Source organism: Copidosoma floridanum, unplaced genomic scaffold (genome assembly GCF_036245765.1).
Source record: "Copidosoma floridanum isolate Cflo_tuat_1 unplaced genomic scaffold, Cflo_Japanese_pri ptg000019l, whole genome shotgun sequence".
NCBI lineage: Eukaryota > Metazoa > Arthropoda > Insecta > Hymenoptera > Encyrtidae > Copidosoma > Copidosoma floridanum.
In genome coordinates, this window is record NW_028321896.1 from 927957 (window position 1) to 953865 (window position 25909).

Here is a 25909-nt window from a genome sequence, read left to right on the forward strand (position 1 = left end):
ATATATACACTGCCCTTTTGTGTATAATATACATATGTGTCTGTCTGTCTGTCCGTCCACGTGTGTGTATAAGAAACGTTTAAAGGGGGTTGATGCCGATGCACATGAGCAGTACGTCTGGCGCGCCGAGAAAAACCGCACCCTTGGGTAAAACTTGGGCCGTGTCCCTCCTTTCTTGGGGGAGAAATTTCTGCTTCTCTTACGCCCGCAAATTACGGGTTGTTGGCGCGCACGCGTCTCGGAGGGACAATTTAGAGCTGTTGGTTGACGGATCAGCCGAGTAATCATTGGTAATAGTCGTTCCCTGTTATTTATTTATTTATTTATTTATTTTTATTTTTTTCTTTATTTGCAACGTTTTAACACTGAAACTCTTTGCACGCGATCTTTTTTTTCAATCAATAAGAAAATGAACACAAGGACGAGGCTCATTATCGCTAGCGCAACGCAACTTTGGTAAATCAACCCAAACTCGTCGCCGTTTCCGTACATATATAGGTGTACACTACATTGAAGTCCTGAAATTTCTTTAACCCCTGCTCCGTGACCCCGCAAAATGACCTTAGGCGAAACGCTCACCTCCAACACTAAAACCCTACCCCCAAAGTTACATGCACCTCAGCCTCCGAGAGGCACCACCCATCTATACACATACGCACCCGAAGACTCCTCGACGCGTGTCTGCTCGGCTGTACGTGTAGTGTACGTAACCACGACACCGGCAGTATATAATTTAACAGGAGCTCTCCCCCCTCTGGCCCCTCAAAAGAAACTGTCGCGCGCCCAACAGCAGCTTCCACGCAGGGGTTCCTCGGCGCGACGAACAGCTGATACCCCCTCCCCTCGAGGGGGGCATGTATAAGTCAATAAGTACGTTGGACTCTCCCGGTTGGCAAAACTGCACCGTGTGTGCATTATACACATGATTGTACACTCTTGCTGGGTATACGCGGCTATTATATGTGTTATAAACAGTGGGCCTCCCGCGTGCGCGCATCACTTTTGCTCCCTCCCATTTGCGACGGCCAAGACTATACGTACCACGGTATCGTTGAAGAAGATAGGGCGCGAAGTTGCGAGGGAAGACGCCGCGTCGTAGGGGCGAGGGTGCGCTGATTTTTCTCGCGCTGTTGACGACCACGTGGATTCATTACGATCGGAAGGAGGAGAGAGGCTTTCGATGTGGTTTCTCTCCGTCTCTCTCTTTTTTTTTTTTTCCTTCGAGTCGACGCGTGCGAAGTTTCATTATGGGAAAACGGGACAGATGCCCGTCTGAAGTTCGTTGGAGGAACGCTCGCATCCATCTATGCGTATTGGTTGGTCGCGTGCAAGGAGAGAGAAAAAAAGGGGGTTGTAAGTAAAAGGGTGCACCTTCTTTTCGCACGATAATTTTTTTTATTTTCTTAACGAGTTAGAGGATTGACGTTGGTGTTTTTTTTTTTTTTCTTCCCCCTACTACTATGACAGTAAACGCGGGTTGGTGTAGTTTTTGTAAATTGCCATACCTACCTATACACCGTCTACCTATACAGTCCGTCTGTACGTATAAGGTAACGAGCTTTTGTTTTGTTTATAAGATCTGACGGCTCATTGGGAAAACTCTTCGGTCCACCGCAAAAACCGGCACTCCAAACCCGAGCCACAAACTCCAAGTGGATGATACAAAAGTCACACCAACACATTTTCCCACCTAAACGCGCTGCCCGTCCACGCGATGTATATGAAACCACCGTCCGCCTTGACGAGGCGAGATATTTTTCGCAATCAAACGGACGCGCACGCGCACTAGCACGGTTTATTGCCGGTGATTCTTAAGAAAGTAGCAAAAAACGGGTAGAAGGAAGGAGGGGCAAAAAATAAACGAAACCCCCTTGCTCAAAGTCCGTCTCGTCGAAGACGGACCTCGACTACTGCCCTCCCGACGCCGGGCACGCTCCGTTCTCCTGTCGTGTGCCCTGTATGCTAATGTGCGAATAATCAACGGGTCTGTATCGGCGAAACTTCTCGAGACCATCCAGTGCCAAGGAGGGAAGGAAGGAGATAAAAAAAAGGGTCCTTTTTGGTCGACGCGTCTCGGACGAAGAGGGCAAGTATGCATGAATGTATGGGGAGGCTGAGCCACCGGCCAACGGTCCTGACACTTTCTACGTGCAAGGAGCGCAGGATCGTCTTCTCCATCAATAACGAAAATAATGATAATCCAGCCCCTACACCTCTGGGTGGTAGAAAGCGCGTGCGTGTGTCTATATATACACGCGTTGACGAGGAGGTGGCGAGCAGGAGCCCGGTGGTCTCGTGTCCGTCCTTCCGTAGGTAGTTTCTCTACTGGCTGCCGTTTATTTTTTGCCCGTACGCTGCAGCCGCGTGTCCTTTATACGTATGCATATACACATATGGCGATGATCCCTCGGTTATGTTTTTTTTTTTTTTTTTTTTTTTTTTTTTTTTCTTTTCTACCCAACGACGGTAATCCATACAGAGCTGGGTACGCGCAAATTGGACCCGACCGCCTGCTGCAGTGTCTTTGCTTGCCATTGTATATTATAATGTCGCGTGTATGAGCAAAAAACAAGGGAGGGAAGATACAAGAGGTTTAATGATTTCGCGTTCGCGAATCGTCTGCCTTTCCGTTTGTAAAGCAAGGGAGGTTTTTCTTAAGGATGGTGCTGCATTTCATCTAGCCGGTCACAACAAAGTAACGTCGTTGCGGAAATTGGCGTTTATTAGGAACAAAGTTGCATTTTCGTGCTATCGATAAATACAATTTTCATTAAAGTTGTACATGATTTCCCATACATTCTCCGGTATAACTTGGTAAATTTCATTAATCTGCGAGGAATCTCGATATCAATGAATCCACGATGGCAAACGTACACCCCGTCAACCCTTGCGCGTGCAGTACGAGATGGAAAAACCAAAGCGCGATAAATAAAGATTTGGCCGTAAAGCTCCATTTGCAACGATACTTCCTTACCTGTAGACATAAAATAAACCCCAAAAGCGTATCGAATGCAACAGCTAAGACTATAAAAGTGAAAAATCGTCCGTGTACGCTACATACGGGTACATAATATATAATATATATACTATCAATCGATGGAAGGAAAAACCGACGACTTTCCATGCAATGGGGCTGTGATGGGGAAGAAAAATCGTACGCGCGCCGCGGGAAATCTCGCAACGAAGGACCATATATATACATATACACGCACCGCAGTGACGAGGGAAAACGGGCACCAGAGATTGTCCCTTTCTCTTACATATACGCGTCGTATACGTATACATACACACAGGTACGCTGCAGTACAGCAGTAAGTATAAGTATAAGTAAAGGGCGCGCCCCTCGCTCCTTTTCTCATACTTGTACTTCCGAGTTGGCGTGTACCTCAGCGCGCAGCTTTTTCTTCCGGCCCTTCGTTACGCGTCTCGTCCAAGGTTGTCTCTTTTGCCGTGTGCGCCGAGGTGCGTGTATAGCCGATGGGCCCTTTCGAGGGGGTAACGAACGTGCGATCGATTCCCCCCGTGAGTTACATACGACCAACTGCATGTGCCGAACTTTTGCGTCAGATGCGCGCATCTGGGCGCCTGTAACGATGTCTTACGGGCTGAGGGGAAGCTCCGGGGTGAGTTGTCGTATCTTCGAGATTGGTGGGACGTGGTGATCGTGGCTAATCTGATACATTGGGAGAGGTATGAGGTCGAGCAATTAAGACAAACTACTCTGTACTGATATATACTTTTTTTTTTTTTAGTTGGACGCCAATTGCATTTTTCAGCCATTACTAGTTTAATGAATAGTCCTATTAAAAATGAATAAATAAAATAAGCTTAAAAACTTAATCTATTTGGGGGATTGGCGCGCAGAGGGCGATGCCCCCCCTATATAAATGTAACCCCCTAAATAAATTAAGTTTTTTAGAAAGCTTATTTTATTATTATTATTATTATTATATTATTATTATTGTTTTAATATATATATATATATATATATATATATATATATATATATATATATCCACAAGTTTTGCCTTTTTATACTAGTGGAGCTATATATTTTAATGTGTATATATACACCGCATGTATATATATACCGCAGTGGGCTGTGCCCCACTAGAACACCCACCCACCCACACACACACACACACACACACACACACACATATATATATATATACATCCACAAGTTTTGCCTTTTTACACTAGTGGAGCTATATATTTTAATGTGTATATATACACCGCATGTATATATATATATATATATATATATATATATATATATATATATATATATATATATATATATATATATATATACCGCAGTGGGCTGTGCCCCACTAGAACACCCACACACACCTATATATATATATATATATATATATGGGTGGGTGTTCTAGTGGGGCACAGCCCACTGCGGTATATATATGTATATACATGCGGTGTATATATACACATTAAAATATATAGCTCCACTAGTATAAAAAGGCAAAACTTGTGGATATATATATATAAATAAATGGGCCGTGCCCCACTAGAACACGCACCCATATATATATATATATATATAGACTAGTGGGCACAGCCCTCTACGCGCCAACCCCATAAATAGATTAAATTTTTCAGAAAGCTTATATATAATACCTAAACCGCACCATTTTTATTTTTTTACTTTTAGACTTGAAACTATCAGAACTAATAAAACCGTCGAATAGAAACCAAACGTTGAGGTATATGATATAATTGATTATTTTTTCGAAAATTTATCAGAGTAGGGAAAAAAACACAAATTGATTCACGGAAAACTAGAGCTTCATTGAAGCCCCAACTTCCCAACTTTGCATTAACACCGCCGGACCCCCTCTTGTTTTTGCGTGAAAAAATCTGTCCCGCAGTGTGTCCAGAAATTTTTCCCACTGTCCTTGTGTGTATTACGTTGTAGCTCATGGATACATATATATCTACTGACGACGTGGCCATCAGAGGCAAAAGAGCACCCTGTGAGGCGCCGAAATACACTCGCTCGGCAGGCGGGAGAGGAGTGCGTCTAATACCACACGTACGTACCCCCCAGGGGGAGAAAAATGCCGGGATCTTTTTTCTCTCTTCGTCAAGAGTGACGACACTTTTCCTCTTCGAGCCCTTTTTTTGCGTTACCTTCTGGGATCGAGTCTTTTGTTTTTATGTGGGAAACATTGCAAGTGATTATGCCTGTTTTCTTTAGGCTGTTTTGTCTTAAGCGATTCTCTCGATAACTCTTAGAGTAGAGGAATACAAGAATATTGCTTAACTTAATTACGGATAGCCTGAATTTTGATAATCCTCGACCATATACTTATAGATAAGGTATACGTGCCTCAAAACGAAGCAAAAATGGGCTTGGAAAATTTTTCTTGGACTTGGAAAACAACTTGGAGTGCTATGATGAAAATTCTTACTTTTCGTTGATAAACCATGCGATGATGAAATCGCCTTGCAAACGGCAAATGTGTAGATGATAATTATATTAAAAGCATTTATTAGAAATACGTCCACACTCACAATCAAACTTTCATGCACCTATTCGTCGAACGAAAAAGATCGCCAGCTATTTTTTAAACGAACGTGTCACTAAATTTATCGTACAATGCTCAACTGTTATCGTTGTAATTTAGTTACCACGTGGTTATCGTTGACCTCGCAATTCCGGGTATGGGGTTCTTGGCCAATAACCCAATTTCCATGAGCAACGCGTGTCTAAGAAAAATTTCTAAAATCCTAACCGTAGACAATGACTCGCAATAATCTAGCACGTTCGACCCCTCAGCACGTAAACGGTCGTTTCTTTTCAAGGTACTTACCTTTATTTTGAAATGTAAAATATTACGTTCCCCCGATATCAGTGATTACACTCCCACAAGGTTTTTTTTCAGTAAAACAAAGCAATTTTCTGTTTCGTCACTACTACGGATTAAAATGTAAGCCATGGTAAATTTATAATTTATCCATACGAAGCACGCTCGTCATTAACTCAAGTTGCCTTTATTAATGATTTATCACCATTTCTCGATATTTTGTTAATAGTTAATATCCTTTATCATCATGTATTATCGCTTATCACTTTGTTTAAGCCAGTTAATTCAAAGCTCTTTATCAATACTTGAAAGTTGAAATGCAGTACTTAGAACTTTCATAATTACGAAGCTTATCAAGTTTTGAACGCAGGATATGCGGGTGATTTCAAATTAATCATTAGACATTGGCAAGTATATGCGATATAAGTGGAGAAAAATAATAGAATTACTAATTGAAAGCTAATATAATTTCAAATTCCTAGTACTTATGAGTAATATGTTTCGATCGTGGCGTGAGCAAAGTGCCCCTAAAATTTTGCATCTTAATTTTAATATTATACATTTGCACTTAATTATTTTTTGCTGCGAATATGTAAAGAAGATTATTGATTATTATTTAGTGCTTAGCAAAACTTTTATTTTCCAGCAAAAACGATGCATTGAAATTTGAAAAGAAACATAATTGACAAAATAAATGTATTACATTCATGTGCTGGTTTTAAATCATTGTAGATCAATCAGTACACATTTTCGGGTCACTTTGTAATGATTTTCGAGTATATCTTTTTCTCCATAGTGACTGTAAGGACCAGAGAAAACAGTAATATGGTATACCACCTCTTACTGAAGATACAAATTAATAAAGTGCTTAAGAAAATTATTTATAATCAAGTTTCACCCTCTACTGTGGAGAATTAGAGTGCGTTAGTGTTTTTAAAATGTTTTTCGGGTAGTATCTGAATTTTTATGTAAAAAACAAAAAAGAATGGTCATCTTTTCCTCTCGATTACCGCTCGCTTGTTCCAAACGATGCAGTAACCACGCGACTGTAGGAAAACTTCATCGTCAACTGGACACCCCGGCCCCAAAAAACGTCAATCAATTACCGATGCCTCGGAACCAACCGAAAACGCGCCTCAAATCCACGAGATAAGAGTTCGAAACACAAAGTCCACTCTCACAGCCAGACAGGGCCAGCGCGATAAGTATACGTACAACGGGGGGACGGGCGTTGTAGGTTTCAAGAAACAGGTTCGGATTTAACGGCCCCGGCTGGCCCAGAGGAGGCAAAATTCTCGCCCGAAACATTCTTGTCTCCTGTCCGGTCCAGTCCTCTCTTCTTCTGTCTCTCCCTCATTTCTTTCCCGACCAAACAACATCGCAGAACCGGCCAACTTCTTGGCGGGTCCTCGGTGTGTTGTAATCTTCTTCTCGGTGGAAATAAGACCAAGAAAGAAGTGGCTGGTATAAGGGCGCGTGACGGGAGAAAGAGTCAAAGAATCGCGTGCTTGAAAAAGGAGATTTCAACGACTGGCTTTCGCCTCGTGATATTGGCCTGTTGTCTCGGGGGGTGAGGAAAAATCGCGATCTGCTGCGAGCTTGGTAACAGTGGCCTAAGGGTTGTTGCAAAGAAATCGAGGGTTATAGGGTTGCCAAACGTATGTCCGGACTTTTTTTGATGGATTTTCTGCTACCACAAGTAGATAAGTAACTCCAAGATAATACTAGAATCGGGTATTCTTGATACCTCGGAATATCAACAACATTATCGCACTGCCATGAATACTGGCGTTATTTGAGGATTATTAAGTGATACAGATAGGTATCTATGGACTATGGACTCCAACGACCAGTTTTATAAATACGAGTAGAGCTTAAGACTCAAAATTTAGGTGATAAAAAAAACAAATTTTTAATACGATACATTTTTTTAGGATATTCATTTAATGGTCGTCTACCATTGTCCATTAACACACACGTGTTAATTTTACACAGTTTTTACTATTCTTTGCGCGTAATTTCTAGAAGGGCGAGACGATAATCTCGATACTATTCGAGTTTTTACGTTGCTAATAGGGGGTGGTTTTTTTTTTTTTTTTTTTCACAGAACCATAAGTGTTTAAAATCCTATTCCATGAGCCGAGAGCTTGAAATCACCCCCAAATTGAACCCCAAAGAGGTGAAAAAACATCCACTTTCGTAATTCCAACCCACTGTACTATAGGGTATTATTTATTATCTTTTCGTAATTTCGCTCCTGGGAATTACCGATTTTCCCAAAAGCAACACGTAAGAAAAAATCCGAAAATTCGTAGATAAGGGATGCCGAGATATCGTAACACCAAATGAGCAATAACTAAATGATAAACATGTCCGCAAAATTAAGTATACAAATCGAGAGAGATAGGGAGGGTGCACCACTTTCACTTTTGTAGTTCTTGGCGCGTATGGGTGTGACTCGCATACCCATGTATACATATATACAGTTGCGTCGTGGTACGAGGGGGTGCAACTCGGCGGGCTCTTCGTCGATTGGCCGTAGCACACATATATACCTATACACATACATGGCGTTGTACTCCACCGTTGCGCGTTGCGCACTTGAACTCTCTCTCTCTCGAGCCGCCGCTGCTGATGCGTGCGCTCCGGCGTAAACGTTATAAGAAGCTCGGGTGTCCTCGCTTTGGTCGTCAGTCTGCGAGCACAGCCACTGGTACAACCTCGACCGGCCCTAGCTTCGGATCTACAGTGCCGGTAGTGTGTGTCTGGGAGACTCGGACTTGGTTCACGTTGGGGAAGGAAGAGAACAATAAATAAAAAAACAACTATACTTTTTTTTTATCGCGAGCAACGAAGCTTTGATGCTCGAGTGGATACTTAACTGCGAGGTGGACGTCTCTAAGTTGCGCTTCTTTTTTTCTCCGTGACCGTGATAGTACGATGATAAATCGGTGTAGCTGATATTAAAAGGAAAATCGACAGGAATCGGTGTTGTTGTTTGTTATTGTATTTCAAAGTGCATCTTGCGAGTGTTCATTGTTGCCAAGATGCTCTGGAGTCCGATTTCTGAGGCGTGCGAAGTGTGCCACTGTACGAGGTAATTGAATAATCAAGTTTGTTATGGTTGATTGGTGAAATCGGCGTTGCGGAAAATCTTTCAGGGAACAAGACAATATTTTGTTTTTAAAGAGAAAGAGAGGGGGGCAAGCGGGATAATAAGTATGAAGGTCACATGGTTTTTTTTTTCGAGACAATCGGCTCAAGTTACACCATCGCGTTCGCCTTTGTTCGATTGTTTAAGATTGTTAAGTTTAATTTTTTTGTGAACTGCTTAGTCCAGCGGGTCATTTATCGTCCAGTTTAACAGTAAGATTTACACGTGAATAGCACTTTTTGCACGCATCGCACTCGTGTACTTATACACCCATACTTACCTACAAATCTTCAAAAACACGCAATTTTCACGCGTTACACAAAACTTTTCATTTTCATACCATACTTCATATGTGTTAACGTATATATCTTAAATTCTTGTTGCTTTGTTGAAAGTTAAAATTCAATTGCCAAAATACGTTTGTCTAATATTTGTTTACAACTGGGGAATTGTCTAAGTAACTAGAAATGTACATACTGGTAGTCGTGAAAACGGCTAAGATAACTTATTTTTAACTAACTTTCTAAGTACATATGTAGGTAGCATCGCTTGAATTATTTGCGCCTTTTTTTTAAATACTCCCTTTGCATTAATTTTTGCTTTTTTCATAAAAAAAAAAAAAAAAAAAAAAAAAAATTTTAGTGCACCCACCCCAACTAATATACTTTTAATGTTATTGAATAATTACGTGTATTGATTTTGCGGAAGCAATATTTTTATTATTTGTTCAGTGATTCGTTGAGTATCAACTCGCAACCGGCCCGATGACAAAATTTATAAAAAATTCCCCTCCCCCCACAACATACATACTGTATAAGTGTAACAAACACACGCACTTGACAACTGCATGTATTTTTCCATTAGTTTTAAAAATGTTATCAATTGCACAGCCATTTAAGTATCCAAACTTTTTTCTACCTTTATCAGTAGATGCTTACAAGTTACAAGTACCACCAACTGCATCAAACATCCCTTCCCCCCACGAGATTCAAATTTCGTGCAGCTTAATGTTAAAACCGCGTCGAGGCGCCACTTTCCGGCCTCTTTGCCGCATCTTCGCCCTTTTTTTCGTTGCCTGCCAGCATCGCCCATCGCTTCTCTTCTCCACCTCCAGTCGCGCGGCAAACAGTAGCCGTGTCGCACGTCAACTTTGCATATTTATATTGCGTGCAAACAACTTTCAGTGCCGTGTCTCGCGCGGGTGTGTTGTTTCGCGTAGTGCGAGTGCCTCGGAGGAGGTGGCTAACAGAGATCAGAGTTCCCGCCGGGACGACCTGGTCGCAAATTTCTCTCCCACGACGAAAAGCGAACGGGCGACTCGTGCCTTCGGTGGGTAGTGCTCATACTTTTACCTACGCAGTGGCTCTCCCAAACCACCCCAAACGCGGCCCCCCTTAGTGCGACACAATCGCCTCTCATGATTCCCACGCTCGGGGTCCCGTTGTTTTTCCGTGCCACCCTGACCTTCCGACCCCCAACTCTACCACCCACCCTTGCACTCGGCCAAAGTTGCGACATTTCTTTCATAGTTTCGTTCAACAAGCATACGTGAAACCACACGTATGTCCGCGTCTCTCTATGTATGTGTGTACATAGCAAACTCCCGCCTAACCAAAAAAACGTCTGTTTATTGTGTTCCAGCCTGTTCCGCAATGCTTTTAAGATCAAAGGCACGCCGGAGAACGCTGTAAATGAGCAACAAAAACGCCAGCTGAGATCGTCGTCATCTGAATTATCATCGTTCATCAAGCGTCCTCGTCGACTTGTCGGCATGGCACTTATGGCAGGGGCGATGATCACCTCGCCCAGCAAAAGTGGGGCTACGAGTAGCAGCAGCAGCACTAGCACCAGTAGCAGCTCCCACGAGAATGAAGGTTCTCTCGCCATCGCTCAAAACTCGACACCGCACAAGGTAAACCTCGTCAATGAAATGTATGCACATTGCGTGTGTGTGTGTTTTGTTTGGGCCATGAGAAAAAAAGAGGGAAGGGGGCTTCCCGCATTTTTTTAGCTTTGTTGTGCTCGTAATATACGAAGGACTATAGGGAGATGTTTTTTCGAATTTTTGATAAAGCAAAGTGTACATAAGTACTTGTTGTTTTTGGGGGACAAAGTTTTTGTTGGCTTCTGTACGAGTGAAACGATGAATTTTAAGTGAATGAATTTTTTTTTTTTGGACGATTAAACATTAATTTTAAATGGAACACTTGAATTGTTGAATTAATCATTGTGTGCGCAAAAATTATAAAGTTCTTTTAAAGTCCCAGAAAATTGTAAAATTATTACAACTTAATTTTTTTAGTTTTTAAAAATAATTTTTTTCCCCCCTTTATTACATTAAATTATTATAAATAACGTTACAAAATTAGAGACGGCTACTGGAAAATAAAATTTAGTAATAACATGTACGGTGTTAAAGCACAGCTAAAAGCCTAGCGGTATTCAGATATCCTCATTTTATAATTGTACATACATGTGTGCAGTAAGTACCAGTTACTAAACTTGTTGTTTTCTATTGCAGCCAGGTGGTAGCTTTAAGCTTACCAAGGCCCGTTTGCCGCTTGAAGAGTGCGACCCCAATAGCCAGGACAGTGGCTTCAGTGGCAGTTGTTTGAGCTTCGGCGAAGAGAAGCCGCACCAGCTACTAGAGCTCAGCAGCAAACCAAAATTCCAATTCGCCGAGCCATTGGCCGTCGCCCCGCGCAAATTCTCCCTCGATGCACGAAGCCCTATGAAATCACCCCTGCGTGTTTCGCCCCAGCAGACCCGTCAGCGGCCCACCATTTTCCATAGCGTCTCCTCGGGCTACGAGAGCACCGACGATGGCTTCAACGACCTCATTGATATGGAAAGCCTCGACAACGATTGCAGTAGCCTGCCCAATGGCCTTTCCAGTCTCATCTCGGGCAACATCGTTGCCGACACTAGCGTCACTTCGACTTCATCGTTGATGTCATTGTCGTCGCGTAATGAAAACAATGCGACCGAGCGCATGTGCATTTCGACGACGCCTGAAGCCACACCAAGTGTAACCGCTGGCTGCCAACCCAGGCTTGCCGTGCGCCGCTCGCTCAGCCTACAAATTGACAGTGCCAGCTCACCTAGCGCCGATAACGAGCGTAGCCCCGGGCCCGCTGCATCCCGTGTGCGCTCCTGTCTCTTCCGCTCTCCGACTGCCAGCTGCTCCACTGCCAAGCTCTGCTTTACTGACGAGAGCCCACGCGCCAGACCTGAGCTTGGCGTCATCAGTCCACCACCCGTCTCCGGTCGCAAGTTCAAACGGCCCGAGCCACCCACCGATCACTCGCCCGTCTTGGTCAAGCGCTCGCGCAAGAGCACAAGTTTCCAGGATGTGCCTACGAGTAACTTACAAACTGCGGGTGTCTTGCCACAACCGTCGCCAGTGGTGTTACAGCGTAGCTTCTCAGAGACCGAGGCTCACCTCCACATCAAGCGCGCTATCGGACGTAGTACGACCGAGAATGACCTCACTGGTGACTTCAGCAAACCTTGTATCCTGCCTCTGGCTGAGGGCCGGCACGAGGACTTGAAGTCCATCAGTGTGGAGACGCTGTCACGACTGGTCGATGGCAAATTTGTGGACATGGTGTCCGATTATAAAATTGTCGATTGCCGTTACCCTTACGAGTACGAAGCAGGACATATCAAAGGGGCCCTGAACCTCTACACCAAAGAAATGATTGAAGAATTCCTGCTAAAACCGCTCGAGCACGCTGCCCCGTCAATCGAGTCCGATGAGTCCAGAAAACGTAGCATCCTCGTCTTCCACTGTGAGTTCTCGTGGGAACGTGGACCCAATATGTCGCGTTTCCTTCGTAAGATCGACCGACAGCTTAACAAGGAACATTACCCCGCGCTCCACTATCCAGAGATATACCTGCTGCATGGTGGCTACCAGAGATTTTATAAGGAGATGAAAAGTATGTGCACGCCTCAGGACTATCTACCTATGCGCCACCCTGATCACGAGGCCGACCTCAAGCAGTTCCGTAGTAAATCAAAAAGCTGTCAGGGCGAGAAGACGGGCCGGCCAAACGTAGTCACTGCTAGAGCAAATCTGAAGCGTTTGGGCTTTTAAGCTCATAGTCATTGTCTAAAAATTATGATTATTAAAATATTGATTGTTTTGTAATTAAATAAATTATTGTAAAAGAGAAATGTTATAATGCACCGTAAAGAAGAGACGTTCTTGAAAATGAATTATCTGAGTGGATCATAGAAATCGGCTCTCGTGTATTTATGTATAAATGTAAATATGTTGTTGTGGAACCTCGATCTCAGAAGGGGCAGTCATTTTCAAATCGCACACCAAGCAGACTTTCTTTTATAATAAATAATTTTCTATATATTGTGTGAATTTTTTTGTACCTTTTTCCATTTTTCCTTCCCATCATTCATTTTTATTTTTATTAACATTGTTTAACAAATTTTGCTATGTATACACTATATAACTTAACTGTTTATTCGAAGTATAAAGTTAAAGGGCTGTGCATCCATGAGTTAATGGTAAAAGGTCTAAAGTAATGTAATTTTGTAAATGTGGTCGATGTTATAAGCCATATAAGATAAGTAGAATATTTGTGCTTTTGAATATCAATTTTCGGGTACAAGATAAATTGTAAACTCGCCGCAAATATCAGAGAATACGTCAACTTTTTATTGTCTATCCATAAAATCAGTTGCGGCTGGTTTATAGTTAATAAAGTGACTTTACTGTAAATGGTATTAATCATTTGAATCAGCGCCATCTAGCGGTCTTTATTTTTTAGCCCAAAAGTGGCTCCTAAAATTCTCAATCAGAGTAATCAGGATTAGAGCCATTAAATCGAACAAATACCAGCCGCAACTCATGATGAAGCTATAAAATGAAAAAATAACGATACATGTGTTTTTGGCGGCAAGATAACAATTTATTTTCTATCAAAAAATCGACCTCTTATGCATTTATACTTTTGAAGATAAAATTTCGGCAAAAGATAGATTGTTATCTGGCCGCCAAAAACACATGTATCGTTATTTTTTTATTTTATAGCTTCATCATGAGTTGCGGCTGGTTTATGATTGACTAAATGGCTTTAAACGCTAAAGCTCTGGTTCAAAAGTTTAGGGGCACTTTTTGGTTCAAAAATCCGCAACGCTAGATGGCGCTGATCCAAATAATTGTTACTATATTTACAGTAAAGCCATGTAATTACGTATAAACCAGCCGCAACTACTCCTGTAGTATAAAATAACAAGTTGACGTGTTCTGTGTTGTTTGCGGCAAGTTTACAATTTATCTAAGTACCCAAAAATGGACCTCTAGAAGTATAGATATTCTGCTTATCTTTTATGGCTTATAAAATCGACTACATTTAATAAATTACCATCCTTTATAGCTTTTACGATTAACTCATACAGCCCTTTATCTTTATAGTTCCAATAAACAGTTAATTTATATAGTGTATGCATAACAAAATTTGTGTTACAGAAATCTTGAATTACTATCAAATTTATACGTAAATTGATCAGTCTAAAAAAGACAATTAAGGAAAAAAGGCTGTAAAGAGAAGCACAGTTACACTAAAAATGGAGCATTGGATTTCGCTAAATAAAAAATATATTCATTGCAGAGAAGTAAATTTTAAGTATTACAAAAAAACAAAGAACTTAACCTTCTCTGATTATGTGAGATCCAATGCTCCATTCTTAGGAGACTTCGTGTGACTGTACTTCGTTTTTAGGCCTTTTTTCTTCAGTTGCCTTTTATAGACTGATTAATTTACGTACACATTTGATAGTAATTCAAGATTTCTGTAACACAAATTTTGCTATGTACATATTATATAAGTTAACTATTTATTTAAACTATAAAGTTTAAAGGCTGTATGAGTTAATCGTAAAGGGTCTAAAGGATGGTAATTTATTAAATGTAGTCGATTTTATAAGCCATAAAAGATAAGCAGAAAATCTATACTTCTAGAGGTCCATTTTCGGGTATCTAGATAAATTGTAAACTTGCCGCAAACAACACAGAACACGTCAACTTGTTATTTTATACACTAAGATTAGTTGCGGCTGGTTTATACGTAATTACATGGCTTTACTGTAAATATAGTAACAATTATTTGGATCAGCGCCATCTAGCGTTGCGGATTTTTGAACCAAAAAGTGCCCCTAAACTTTTGAACCAGAGCTTTAGCGTTTGGAGCCATTTAGTCAATCATAAACCAGCCGCAACTTATGATGAAGCTATAAAATGAAAAAATAACGATACATGTATTTTTTGCGGCAAGTTAACAATCTATCTTGTGCTTGAAAATTTATCTTTAAAAGTACAAAGACATAGGAGGTCGATTTTTTGATAAAAAATAGATTGTTAACTTGCCGCCTAAAACACATGTATCGTTATTTTTTTATTTTATAGCTTCATTATGAGTTGCGGCTGGTTTATGATTGACTTAATGGCTCTAATCCTGATTGCTCTGATTGAGAATTTTAGGAGCCACTTTGGGCTAAAAAATAAAGACCGCTAGATGGCGCTGATCCAAATAACTATTGCTATTTACAGCAAAGTCACTTTGATGATTACAAACCAGCCGCAACTAATCTTATAAATAGATGATAAATATTTGACATTTTTTATGCTACTTGCGGCAAGTTTCTACATCAATATTCTACATATCTTATATGGCTCATAAAATCGACCATATTTACAAAATTACAATACTCTTGACCTTTTACCATTAACTCATGTAAGCACAAATTAATCAGTCCATTAAAGAGACAACCGAAGAAAAAAGGCCTGAAAAAGAAGCACAGCCACACGAAAAGTCTCATACAAGAATGGAGCATTGGATCTCACTTGATCAGAGAAGGTTGGGTTCTTTGTTTACTTATAAGTAACACTTAAAATTTACATCTCTGTAATAAATGTATTTTTCAATTAGTGAGATCCGATGCTCCATTCCTAGGAGACTCTTCGTGTGGCTGCTTCTTTTTAAGACCTTTTTTCTTCAGTTGTCTCTTTTCGACTGATTAATTTACGTGTATATTTGATCGTGATTTACGATTTCTGTAACACAAATTTTGTTATGTACATATTATATAAGTTAACTGTTTATTGGAAATCTAAAGTTGAAGGGCTGTTCTTTCATTAGTTAATGGTAAAAGGTCAAGAGAATTGTAATTTTATAAATATTGTCGATTTTATGAGCCATATAAGATAAGTAGAATATTGATAGTTTTGGAGGTCGATTTTCAGGTAAAAGATAAATTGTAAAGTAATTTACATTGAGTGAGATCCAATGCTCCATTTTTAGGAGACTCTTCCTGTGTACCTGAACTTCTTTTTTAAACTTTTTTTCTTTAGTTGTCTCTTTTGAACTTATTACTTTACGTATCTATTTAATCATTGTTCAAGATTTCTGTAATACAAATCTTGGCATGTACATATTATATAAGTTAGCTGTTTATTTAAACTAGAAAGTTAAAGGGCTGTGCTTCCGCGAGTTAATGATAAAAGGTCTAAAGTATTTTAATTTTGTAAATATGGTAGATTTTATAAGCCGTATAAGATAAGTGGAATATTTATACTTTTCAGAGTCCATTTACAGGTAAAAGACATATTGTAAGCTTGCCGCAAGTAGCACAAAAAATGTTAACTTTTTATTATTTATGTATAAGATTTGTTGCGGCTGGTTTATAACTGATAAAGTGACTTTACTGTAAGTAGCAATAATCATTTCGGATCAGCGCCATCTAGCGGTCTTTATTTTTTGGCCAAAAGTGGCTCCTAAAATTCTCAATCAGAGCATTCAGGATTAGAGCCATTCAGTCAGTTATAAACCAGCCGCAACTCATGATGAAGCTATAAAATGAAAAAATAACGATACATGTGTTTTAGGCGGCAAGTTAACAATCTATCTTGTGCTTGAAAATTTATCTTTAAAAGTACAAAGACATAGGAGGTCGATTTTTTGATAAAAAATAGATTGTTAACTTGCCGCCTAAAACACATGTATCATTATTTTTTTATTTTATAGCTTCATTATGAGTTGCGGCTGGTTTATGATTGACTAAATGGCTCTTATCCTGATTGCTCTGATTAAGAATTTTAGGAGCCACTTTTGGCCAAAAAATAAAGACCGCTAGATGGCGCTGATCCAAATAATTATTACAATTCACAGTAGAGCCATATAATCATATATAAACCAGCCGCAAATAATTTTATTGATATAAAATAACAAGTTGACGTGTTCTGTGCTGTTTGCGGCAAGTTTACAATTTATCTTTTATCCGAAAATTGATATTCAAAAGTTTAAATACATAGGAAGTCGATTTTTGGGTAACAGATAGAGTGTAAACTTGCCGTAAACAGCACAGAGAAAGTCAACTTATTATTTTATATCTTTAAAATTAGTTGCGGCTGGTTGTGCCTCAAACCAAAAACGTGCCGATAAACTGTGTGTTTTTCAACTTTATATTGTAGTTGTTATTTTGTTTTACATTGTTGTTAGGCTTTTGTTCTGCCGCTGCTGCTGCAAAAATTGGTGTGATAGGTAGAAGATTATGCTCTTATCATCGATCTGTACCGCAAGTAATTAAAGAAACATACAAACGTACTTACTGCAAGAAAAAAAACCTGGATAAACAGAGTATTTTATCTTTAAGAAAAAGAGGTTACTTCCCATTTCACTGTTTTCTTTCGTTGTTTATGATTTTTTTGTATATGATTCGCGAATTTTTTTCTTTATTATTATTTACTTCGCATGAAATAACCTTTTTTTTTCGAAATACAAACTGGACCATTGTCAACACTATATTATAATGCAGACGTGGCCACAGCCTGCTCTCTGGAATTTTCTGCGACCATACCTATTTATTCATACATAATACGTAAAGTGCGCAATTTGCATGATTTACGTTTATTTTACCGTGACAATAGATAATTGCATGTTGATGCACAATGTAATTTTGCTGTCATACTCCTCAAGTTTTAGTAATTTACATCATACATTTTTTTTTTTTTTTTTTTAATTTGTACATTTTAGTTTAAATATAATTAAAACAAATTTTTTTAACAGTATTAATTATGGATGTTTTTTACAGCTTTATTTGGTAAAAGACCTCTTTTGAATATTGGAGTACGACTTTTTGCAACAATGACTGAGGCATTGAAAACTCACGAGGTTGTTCCCGATGTGATTGATACCGTGCCTCCTGCACTTGTCAAGGTGTCTTATCCAAGTGGTGTTTCTGTGGAAATTGGCAAAGAACTTACTCCAACCCAAGTAAAGGATCAACCAACTGTTGATTGGGATGCTGACACTTCTGCTTTTTACACTCTTTGTATGACAGGTAATTCATGTAAATTGACTTGATTAAGCCACTTACATGACTCCTTAGTTGTATTTGTTGAGTTTAGTTTACTATTCTTACATAACTTTTAAGATAGGTCATCAATATTCAAAACAATTGACATAACTGATAATGGATTATTTTTCAAACTCATAGTAGAGTAATATGTAATTTATTTTTATTTAATTTTTAAGATCCTGATGCACCCAGTCGCAAGGAACCAAAGTTCCGTGAATGGCATCACTGGCTTGTAGCTAATATCCCAGGGAAAGATGTTTCCAAAGGAGAAGTATTGTCTGACTACATTGGTTCTGGCCCACCTCCAAAGACTGGTCTCCACCGCTACATTTTCCTAGTGTACAGGCAGCCAGAAAAACTAACTTTCGATGAAAAACGCTTGACAAACCGCAGTGGCGACGGGCGTAATAATTTTTCAATCAAAAAGTTTGCTCAAAAGTACAAGTTGGGTAACCCAATTGCTGGAAACATGTACCAAAGTGAATTCGACGATTATGTGCCTATTTTGTACAAACAACTTGAGGGCTGAATTAATTTGTAAAAGTAGCTTTTAAACAGTGTAGAGAAACACTAAAAACATCAGGGCTGCATTGTCTTTTTACTTATGTATTCAATTATTACGACCACTGTTATCATTGCTAGCACGGATTATTGTTCTGGGAGTGATATAGAAAATATCACTATAATTTTTGTAAAACAGGGCCAATTTTTGTACAATAAAGTTTTTTAATAATATACGTGTTTTTATCTCACTTATAAATAATACAGAATTTTTCAGAGTCAAATGTAAATTTTTTTTTGTAATGTATGTAATTTGTTTAATTATAAGTTCTGCATAGGAGTTCATAAATATATACATTTAAAAAATTTTAAAACAAGGTTACGGTGGGTGACTTTTTTAGAGTACTTAGAGTGCTCCAACAGTGGTAACATGATAATAAATTTTTTTTAATACTGTTTTCATTATTGGTTTTGTTGAAACTTTGATAAAAGTAATACGATGCATGAAGGATATCACAATGGTTTATTACTCTTTTTATTCTATGCGAATCACCGTTGCACAGAACAGCAACGTATTGAAATTGATCATTTTGTATTTTTTCATCGTTGCAGAAAATTGCCAGTGACGTAAGCAAAAATAAACTATAAATTTCTCGTTTGCTAAAATCGAAAGGCAGTTTACACAAGAGACGATGTGAAAAATGAGATTTATAATAGCAGGTACGATTTTTACATTTTTATTTTCATTTTTCAAATAAGTAGTACATATTAATTTTTTTTTTTTTTAGTCAAAAAACTTACAACTAACATGAGTCACGCTTTATCAGTGTATCACTAATTTCTTTTCAATTCAATCAAATACATCACTTGAGTGATAAATAAGTGAAAATTTATTGAAATATTTATTAATACTGACAAAAATTTCACCGAAATTATTACTCATTTTAAATGTGAAGAAACAGTTCGTTGATACAGCATTAATCGATTTTTCACTGATTTACTCAAGTGAATACGAACGTACAAATTGTATAAATATTTACGTAAGTCGTAACGATAAAATTTCCATTAATGCTTGTACAATAAATATTGGATGCATAATACGTTTCGTCGAACAAATATCAATATTTACGATGTTCATCATTAATAAACTGTCAGTGGTTCCGAAATATGTAATTTACTGTTTTTAAGCAGAATTATTTTATTGAAAAAAATTTAACGTAACAATGACTCTAGTTATGAACTTTTTCATGCTGGTAATAATGTTGACATAATTTTTTTTTTCTACTTTGTAATAACAATTTTCAAAAAAATATGGTATCGTACAATATGTGGTTTTCATCTTATAACTTTATAGGGTATTCTTTGTCTAATTTGCTCTTTTCCTAAATTCAGTTTAAAACACGTTCTTGCCATTCCTTTAAGTATATTCTTCGACTCTTTTTCATTACTAGTTGAGAAAAATCTTTTCGATCCTATATAGGTACACAGGAGGAGAAGATTCGACCAAATATATTATTATTAATGTAACGTTATTTAGGTCTACTTGTAGGTGTGTACGCCTTTGCAGCTAATATCCCATCGGAATTCGCTTCCACTGGTATAGTGCCCGACGTGTTACCCAAGGCACCAAATGAATTGCTTTCGGTACGTAATACATCATTCAATTACATTGAATTTTATTGAATGATTTGTCGTGAACGAATAATTTAAATAAAATTACATATCGCATCGATTCTTGGCTTGCAGATATTTATTTACTTATTTACTCTTGAAGTAAGTGACTGCTTATTAAGATCAAACAAATTGACCACTGTGAATAAAAAAAATTTTTTCTTAATTTCTCGAAGAATGTATCTGAGAAAAAATATTTTTAACTGAATTTGTTTTTTCTGTTAACAAAAAATCAAATTTAATGCAGATAAGTTACAAAGATGCCGACGGCAAAGAAAAAGATGTGGCATTCGGAGAGGAGCTGACACCGACGATGGTAAAAGACCCCCCCGCTTTGGCTTGGTATAATGAAGATAGTGCATATTACGTTGTTGCTATGGTTGGTAAGTTCAAAGGTGTATACATGTATCCTAGCTCGAACAGAAAAACAAAGCTTTTTTTTCTTCTAAAAATTCAAAAGGAAAAAATTTATGCTATAGTATTTTGAGTTGCGAAAACTAGTCATATCTCGAAATAACGTTTTTTGTTAATAATTATAAACGGTTTCAATGATCCTCAGTATATAATTATAAAAAACAGTTTTTAATTATTATGATCAATATTTATTTTTGTTTATGTCATTACCGCAACTAGTATGTATATTATTGTACCTGCATAATTCTAAAAATCAATTCCTGTAATTCATTATTCCTTCACGCCATTTTTTTTTTTGAGCTCTTTAAATTCAGTTTTCACCCTTCCATCTGTAAGCATTACTTTTTATTTGATGCAAACGTGTACGGAAAAAAAAAATTATTTATTGAAAAACATTTTAATAGACGATATTTTTTCCTTTTCTTAAACACAAAAAATGCAAATTTCCTTACACACGGACAGGATCCCACATTCAACTTTCTTCTACCTCTTAGTGATGATAGCAAGCAAAAAAAAAAAAAAAACACGGTGACCAGTTAAAACTAGCTCTCCGTTAGCTTCTCACCTTGAACCGTACAAAAGCCAGTTGGATCTAAAAGTTTCACTAGTCAAATGAGCCCACGCGTGGAAATCGGCATTCGAACTTTTATGGAGCTGCTTTTTCAAATCTTAAAAATAGCGCGTAGGCGGCTCAGTTTCCCCCTACGAAAAAACCAGTAGAACCAGTCCACATACGACTGGATAATTTGGAAAAATATGCAGATCCAGACGCCCCGAGCCACGAGGATCCAAAGATGCGCGAGATGCTGCACTGGCTGGTGGCTAACGTCCAAGGGGGCGACATGTCCAAGAGCGAGACCATCGTGGAGTACACGGGCTCGGGTCCCCGCAAGGACACCGGGCTGCACCGTTACGTGATACTCGTGTACAAGCAGCCGGGAAAATTGAGCATCGACGAGCCGCGCATCCCCAAGACCGAGCGCGGGGGTCGGGCCAACTTTGCAATTCGTAACTTTGCCGACAAGTACAAGCTCGGTGAGCCCGTCTCTGGGAACATGTTTCGCGCGCAGTACGACGACTACGTGCCCGTCTTGATGAAGCAGATGGGCGTCACCGAGTGAGGGCTTTCTTTCCCTTTGACTTTTCGTCTCTGCATACATAATATAACTTTTTTCTTTTCTTCGTGTACACCCAATGGGTATAATATTAACAGCTTCTTTCTTGGATTAAATCGATTTTAGATTGGCAAACGTGTAATTGAAGCATTTCCAACCGTGTATCTGTGAAATAATAAAAATTAATGTACTCTGAAAGAGGATTATTATATGCCTGACTAATTTTGTCAAAGTATATATAGCCTCGGCTGATTGTTAGACGTTGAAAATAAATGTACCTGTATATTTTTATCGTCAAAGCAATACTTTGCATCATCGATATTTGTTTTTTTTATACTTTTACATTTACCCAAATACATTGAACCGAAAGGAAATAACACAACGAGAGATGAAAAGAATCCATATTCCACGGCCGATTTCTTCCTTACATAAGTGTGTACGTCCAAGTTCTACTCGCTAGACCAATATAAAAAAAAAAGACCATTAATTCATCTTTAACAAAAGGCTATGATGTTCCGCCTCTTTTACACCTATATCGCATGTATGCCCAAATGTATGTACTAATTATATCAAAACATCGTCTCCTTCCAACGTCACGGGCGAACGAACTTTCACGTGTACTCACATCGTAAAGATCGTTACGGGACGCGATGGGGTGCAGCCGCAAGCCAATAAGTATCGTTGGCCAAGTGGAATCGGTCGCAGTCAGCGACGGGAAACCGAGGAAGGATGAAGCTTCTCGCGGCAGGTACGTTATTGCACGACGCTCCTTTCTTTTTTTGGGTTCTATCGTTGTGTTGTTGCGGGTGTACGTAGTGTGTTTACTTGATTAATGGGGAAAAAAGTTCCATTTGTTTTTTTTAGCATTAAAGTGCACTCTTGTGCTTTGCAGGGATAATTGTTGTGGCACTCGGTGTCGTGGCGGCCGACGTCGAGTCGGATGTCAAAACCGCCAAAATCGTGCCGGACATCATAAGCAAAGCCCCGAATGAAACGATCGAGGTTGGTTTTTTAGCTCCCATTTTCCTTGATTTGAATTTTTTTGTGAAAAATTGTTTACTCTCTTGCAGATCAAGTATGGAAATAAGGAAGTCAAGTTGGGAAATGAGATCACGCCCACCGAAGCTAAAGACATTCCGGAGATTCACTACAAGCACGAAGGTGGTGTCCTTTACACCCTCGTTATGACTGGTCAGTACAATATAATTCCTTCATTTTAATTTTCTTTATTTGTCTCTCGAAATGTATGAAGGTGCCTGTTTCGTTATTCATTTGATTATTTTTGGGAATTCGATAGGTTCCTTTTTTTTATAATCTCTAGAGCAGGCTTAAACACCGAAGAGCAAAAAATAAGTATAATAACTTTACAAAACAATCCAGATATCCAAAACGTCTTTCGTTTTACTATTTAAGAGTTACGATGGGCCAAGCGGTTAATCAGGTACTTTGATGAAAAAATAATTTTACCATCACTTCAATTTTTGTAGTCATTTTATCAAGATGATTTATATTTAGTATATATAATCTATGAACTGACATAAAAGAATTTTTTTATTTTACATTTTAAAACCAGCTTCGATGCATTTATTGTTTCTTTGTGATTGAAAAAGCGAGCAAAAAAAAAGGATTAAAATAAAGATTCCCAAAGAAGCCAATGGGACGGTGTTAATCACTTGCACAGCCGACTATAAATTGTCACCACCGCGAGAACCGAGATCGTATACAACAGCAGCGGGTCACTTTCACCGCTAAGAACAGGTTTTCTCCTTTTGTACATGTACGAGCGTGTGCACTGGCGACCTCCTCCTTCTCTCGTTAAAATATGATATAACGTATGTAACATGTATATATATGATCCTCTTTTGCCTTTGTTCTCTCATGATTTAAACTTTTGTCATCTCTCGGTGTTGACAACAGGGCATACCTGTGTATAATTATTACTCGGGTCCATCCGCATCGCGTCTACTTACTTTGTTTTCCATTTTTCGCTTTCCAAATGCGAAACTGTTGATAACTCTTTCATAATTTAAAGCGTGGAGTTGTTGGCCAACGCTTCATGAATACGCAGATAAGCTCTTTCATTTTATTTTTTATTATTTATATTTTATGGATACAGTGGGAGGGTTTCGATGCAAATGAGGATAACGTTGTTCGATTGCGTTGTTGAAAAATCTGAAAAGTCATTCGAGATCGAGTTTTACAGTGAAAATAAGACGAATGGAAATTAAACTAAGCGCACCACGTTTTTTAAACCCACAATTTTATTGATAGTTGTTGGAATGGAATATACTTATCAAGCATGTTTACCAAGTAGAAAAAGTTTTTTTTTTCACTTTGCAAACTGTACAAGCAATTTGTTATTTTGTTGCCTCTAGTGAAATTTTCAGAGCAAAAGAAATAAATTAAATTTTCCGTTTATTTTTTGGCTTTTTTTTTTGATTAATAAATTTTAAATTAACTTTTTCGTTACACAACTACTTAATGTGCATACATGAATACATTAGTTCCGTATCAATATAAAAATCATCCCTTATAGTTAAAGTCTTAGTCTCAACTTCACTTTATGTACGCATGTAAGTAAACGTACTTTAATAATAATGATCATAAACACGATAAAAAATTTTGAATATTGTAAAAATAGTATATTATACAATTAGAAAAAAAATCAAAAACTGATTTTCTCTTTAATTAAAAAAAAAAAAATAAATAAATAAATAAAGAGATTGGGGGGTAACTTTTTTTTCAAGACCCAGACACTCCCGTGAGTGGCCACAACCGCGAGTGGCAACACTGGGTTGTTGGAAACATTCCCGAAGATAAAGTCGCCAAAGGAGAAGTTTTGACCGAATATGTGGGTCCAGCACCACCAAAAAAATCTAATTTCCATCGCTACGTATTTCTTCTCTACAAGCAAAACCAAGGCGCCATTACGTACGACGAGAGACGCATTTCCAACAGGTGCGTGTATTTTACGCTTACAACTGCGTGGACGTTTTTTTACCATTTGGTAAAAAATGTCTATATATATATTTAATTTAACGATCATTTTTATTACCTACGTAATCATTGCTGTTTCTTTTTACAAAGGGATAAAAGAAGAAACCGATTTTCCGTCAATAAATTGGCTGAAAAATACAATTTGGAAGGACCGATCGCTATTAACTACATGAGAGCGAAATTCGACGATTACGTTCCTATCGTTCAAAAACAAATTGGCATCTACGTTTAATTCGCAGTTATATGAATCATACGTCACGATTCTTCATTAATTTGAGTTTCATCGTTTTGTCTATTCAAGAAAGTCTGATTTTATAATAAATAAGCTGAATGGATAATAAAAATATTTCAATAATCACAGTTATTTCGTTTAAAATTATTTTTAAAATAATCACTACATCACACTTTTACACAATTTTTTTATTTCAAGTTCAAAAAGTCTGACCCGTGAAAAACAAGAAATATATGTTTGGTTAATAACTAATCAGTGGTACTCAATTTCTCAGCTATTTTGGGATTTAAACATTTTTAAATATAAAGTATATTTAACAAATTCCAAAATAGCTGAGACATTAACTATACCATTAGATGACGCTGATTCTGAGCTGAAAAAAAGATAAAACTTGTCAAGTCTGTAAAATATTATTAAATATATAAGATATCAGATTTTTTTCTGTGATAAATTAATAATAACAATAATTGAAAACTCCGAGAGATCGGGGGGAGCGCGGGTCAACCGTGTGGCCACACTGCCCGCCCAATCTCACACCAACATACCTACTCAAGGAGAGTCTGAGGGTGAGATTACATGGAGTCTGGCAGTCTGCAGACTGGCAGAATCGCGCTAAGTT

General features: G+C 38.3%; 4 protein-coding genes across 8 annotated transcripts in view; all 4 read left to right on the plus strand.

Moving 5' to 3' along the window:
- LOC106639302 (M-phase inducer phosphatase cdc-25.2) overlaps positions 1-13349 on the plus strand; it is a 113337-nt gene extending 99988 nt beyond the window's left edge. For 2 of the 4 annotated variants that reach the window (XM_014352829.2, XM_089593381.1), the window contains 2 exons: positions 10624-10894; positions 11504-13349. In XM_014352829.2, coding sequence (XP_014208315.2) covers positions 10624-10894; positions 11504-13081 — 1849 coding nt within the window. In that variant the 3' untranslated portion in view covers positions 13082-13349. Of the gene's footprint in view, positions 1-8513; positions 8926-10112; positions 10312-10623; positions 10895-11503 lie in introns of those variants that run through there. The other 2 variants (XM_014352831.2, XM_014352832.2) reach the window with 2 other exon arrangements.
- Positions 13350-17268: 3919 nt separating this feature from the next.
- LOC106639306 (protein D2) lies at positions 17269-19087 on the plus strand. Of its 2 annotated transcripts, none has more exons than XM_014352840.2 (3): positions 17269-17581; positions 18094-18342; positions 18537-19087. In XM_014352840.2, the coding sequence occupies exons 1-3, from the start codon at positions 17554-17556 to the stop codon at positions 18887-18889; spliced, it is 630 nt and encodes a 209-aa protein (XP_014208326.2). In that variant the 5' UTR covers positions 17269-17553; the 3' UTR covers positions 18890-19087. The 2 variants fall into 2 exon arrangements, with proteins under 2 accessions (XP_014208326.2, XP_014208327.2); XM_014352841.2 differs by lacking the exon at positions 17269-17581 and adding an exon at positions 17584-17663.
- A 997-nt stretch (positions 19088-20084) lies between these two features.
- LOC106639311 (protein D3-like) lies at positions 20085-22142 on the plus strand. The gene is made up of 5 exons (XM_089593575.1): positions 20085-20114; positions 20216-20282; positions 20399-20505; positions 20780-20915; positions 21709-22142. The coding sequence occupies exons 1-5, from the start codon at positions 20085-20087 to the stop codon at positions 22065-22067; spliced, it is 699 nt and encodes a 232-aa protein (XP_089449701.1). The 3' UTR covers positions 22068-22142.
- A 646-nt stretch (positions 22143-22788) lies between these two features.
- Positions 22789-25290, plus strand: LOC106639282 (protein D1). Its single transcript, XM_014352801.2, has 5 exons — positions 22789-22809; positions 22954-23063; positions 23132-23252; positions 24809-25019; positions 25149-25290. The coding sequence occupies exons 1-5, from the start codon at positions 22791-22793 to the stop codon at positions 25288-25290; spliced, it is 603 nt and encodes a 200-aa protein (XP_014208287.2). The 5' UTR covers positions 22789-22790.
- The last annotated feature ends 619 nt before the right edge of the window (positions 25291-25909 follow it).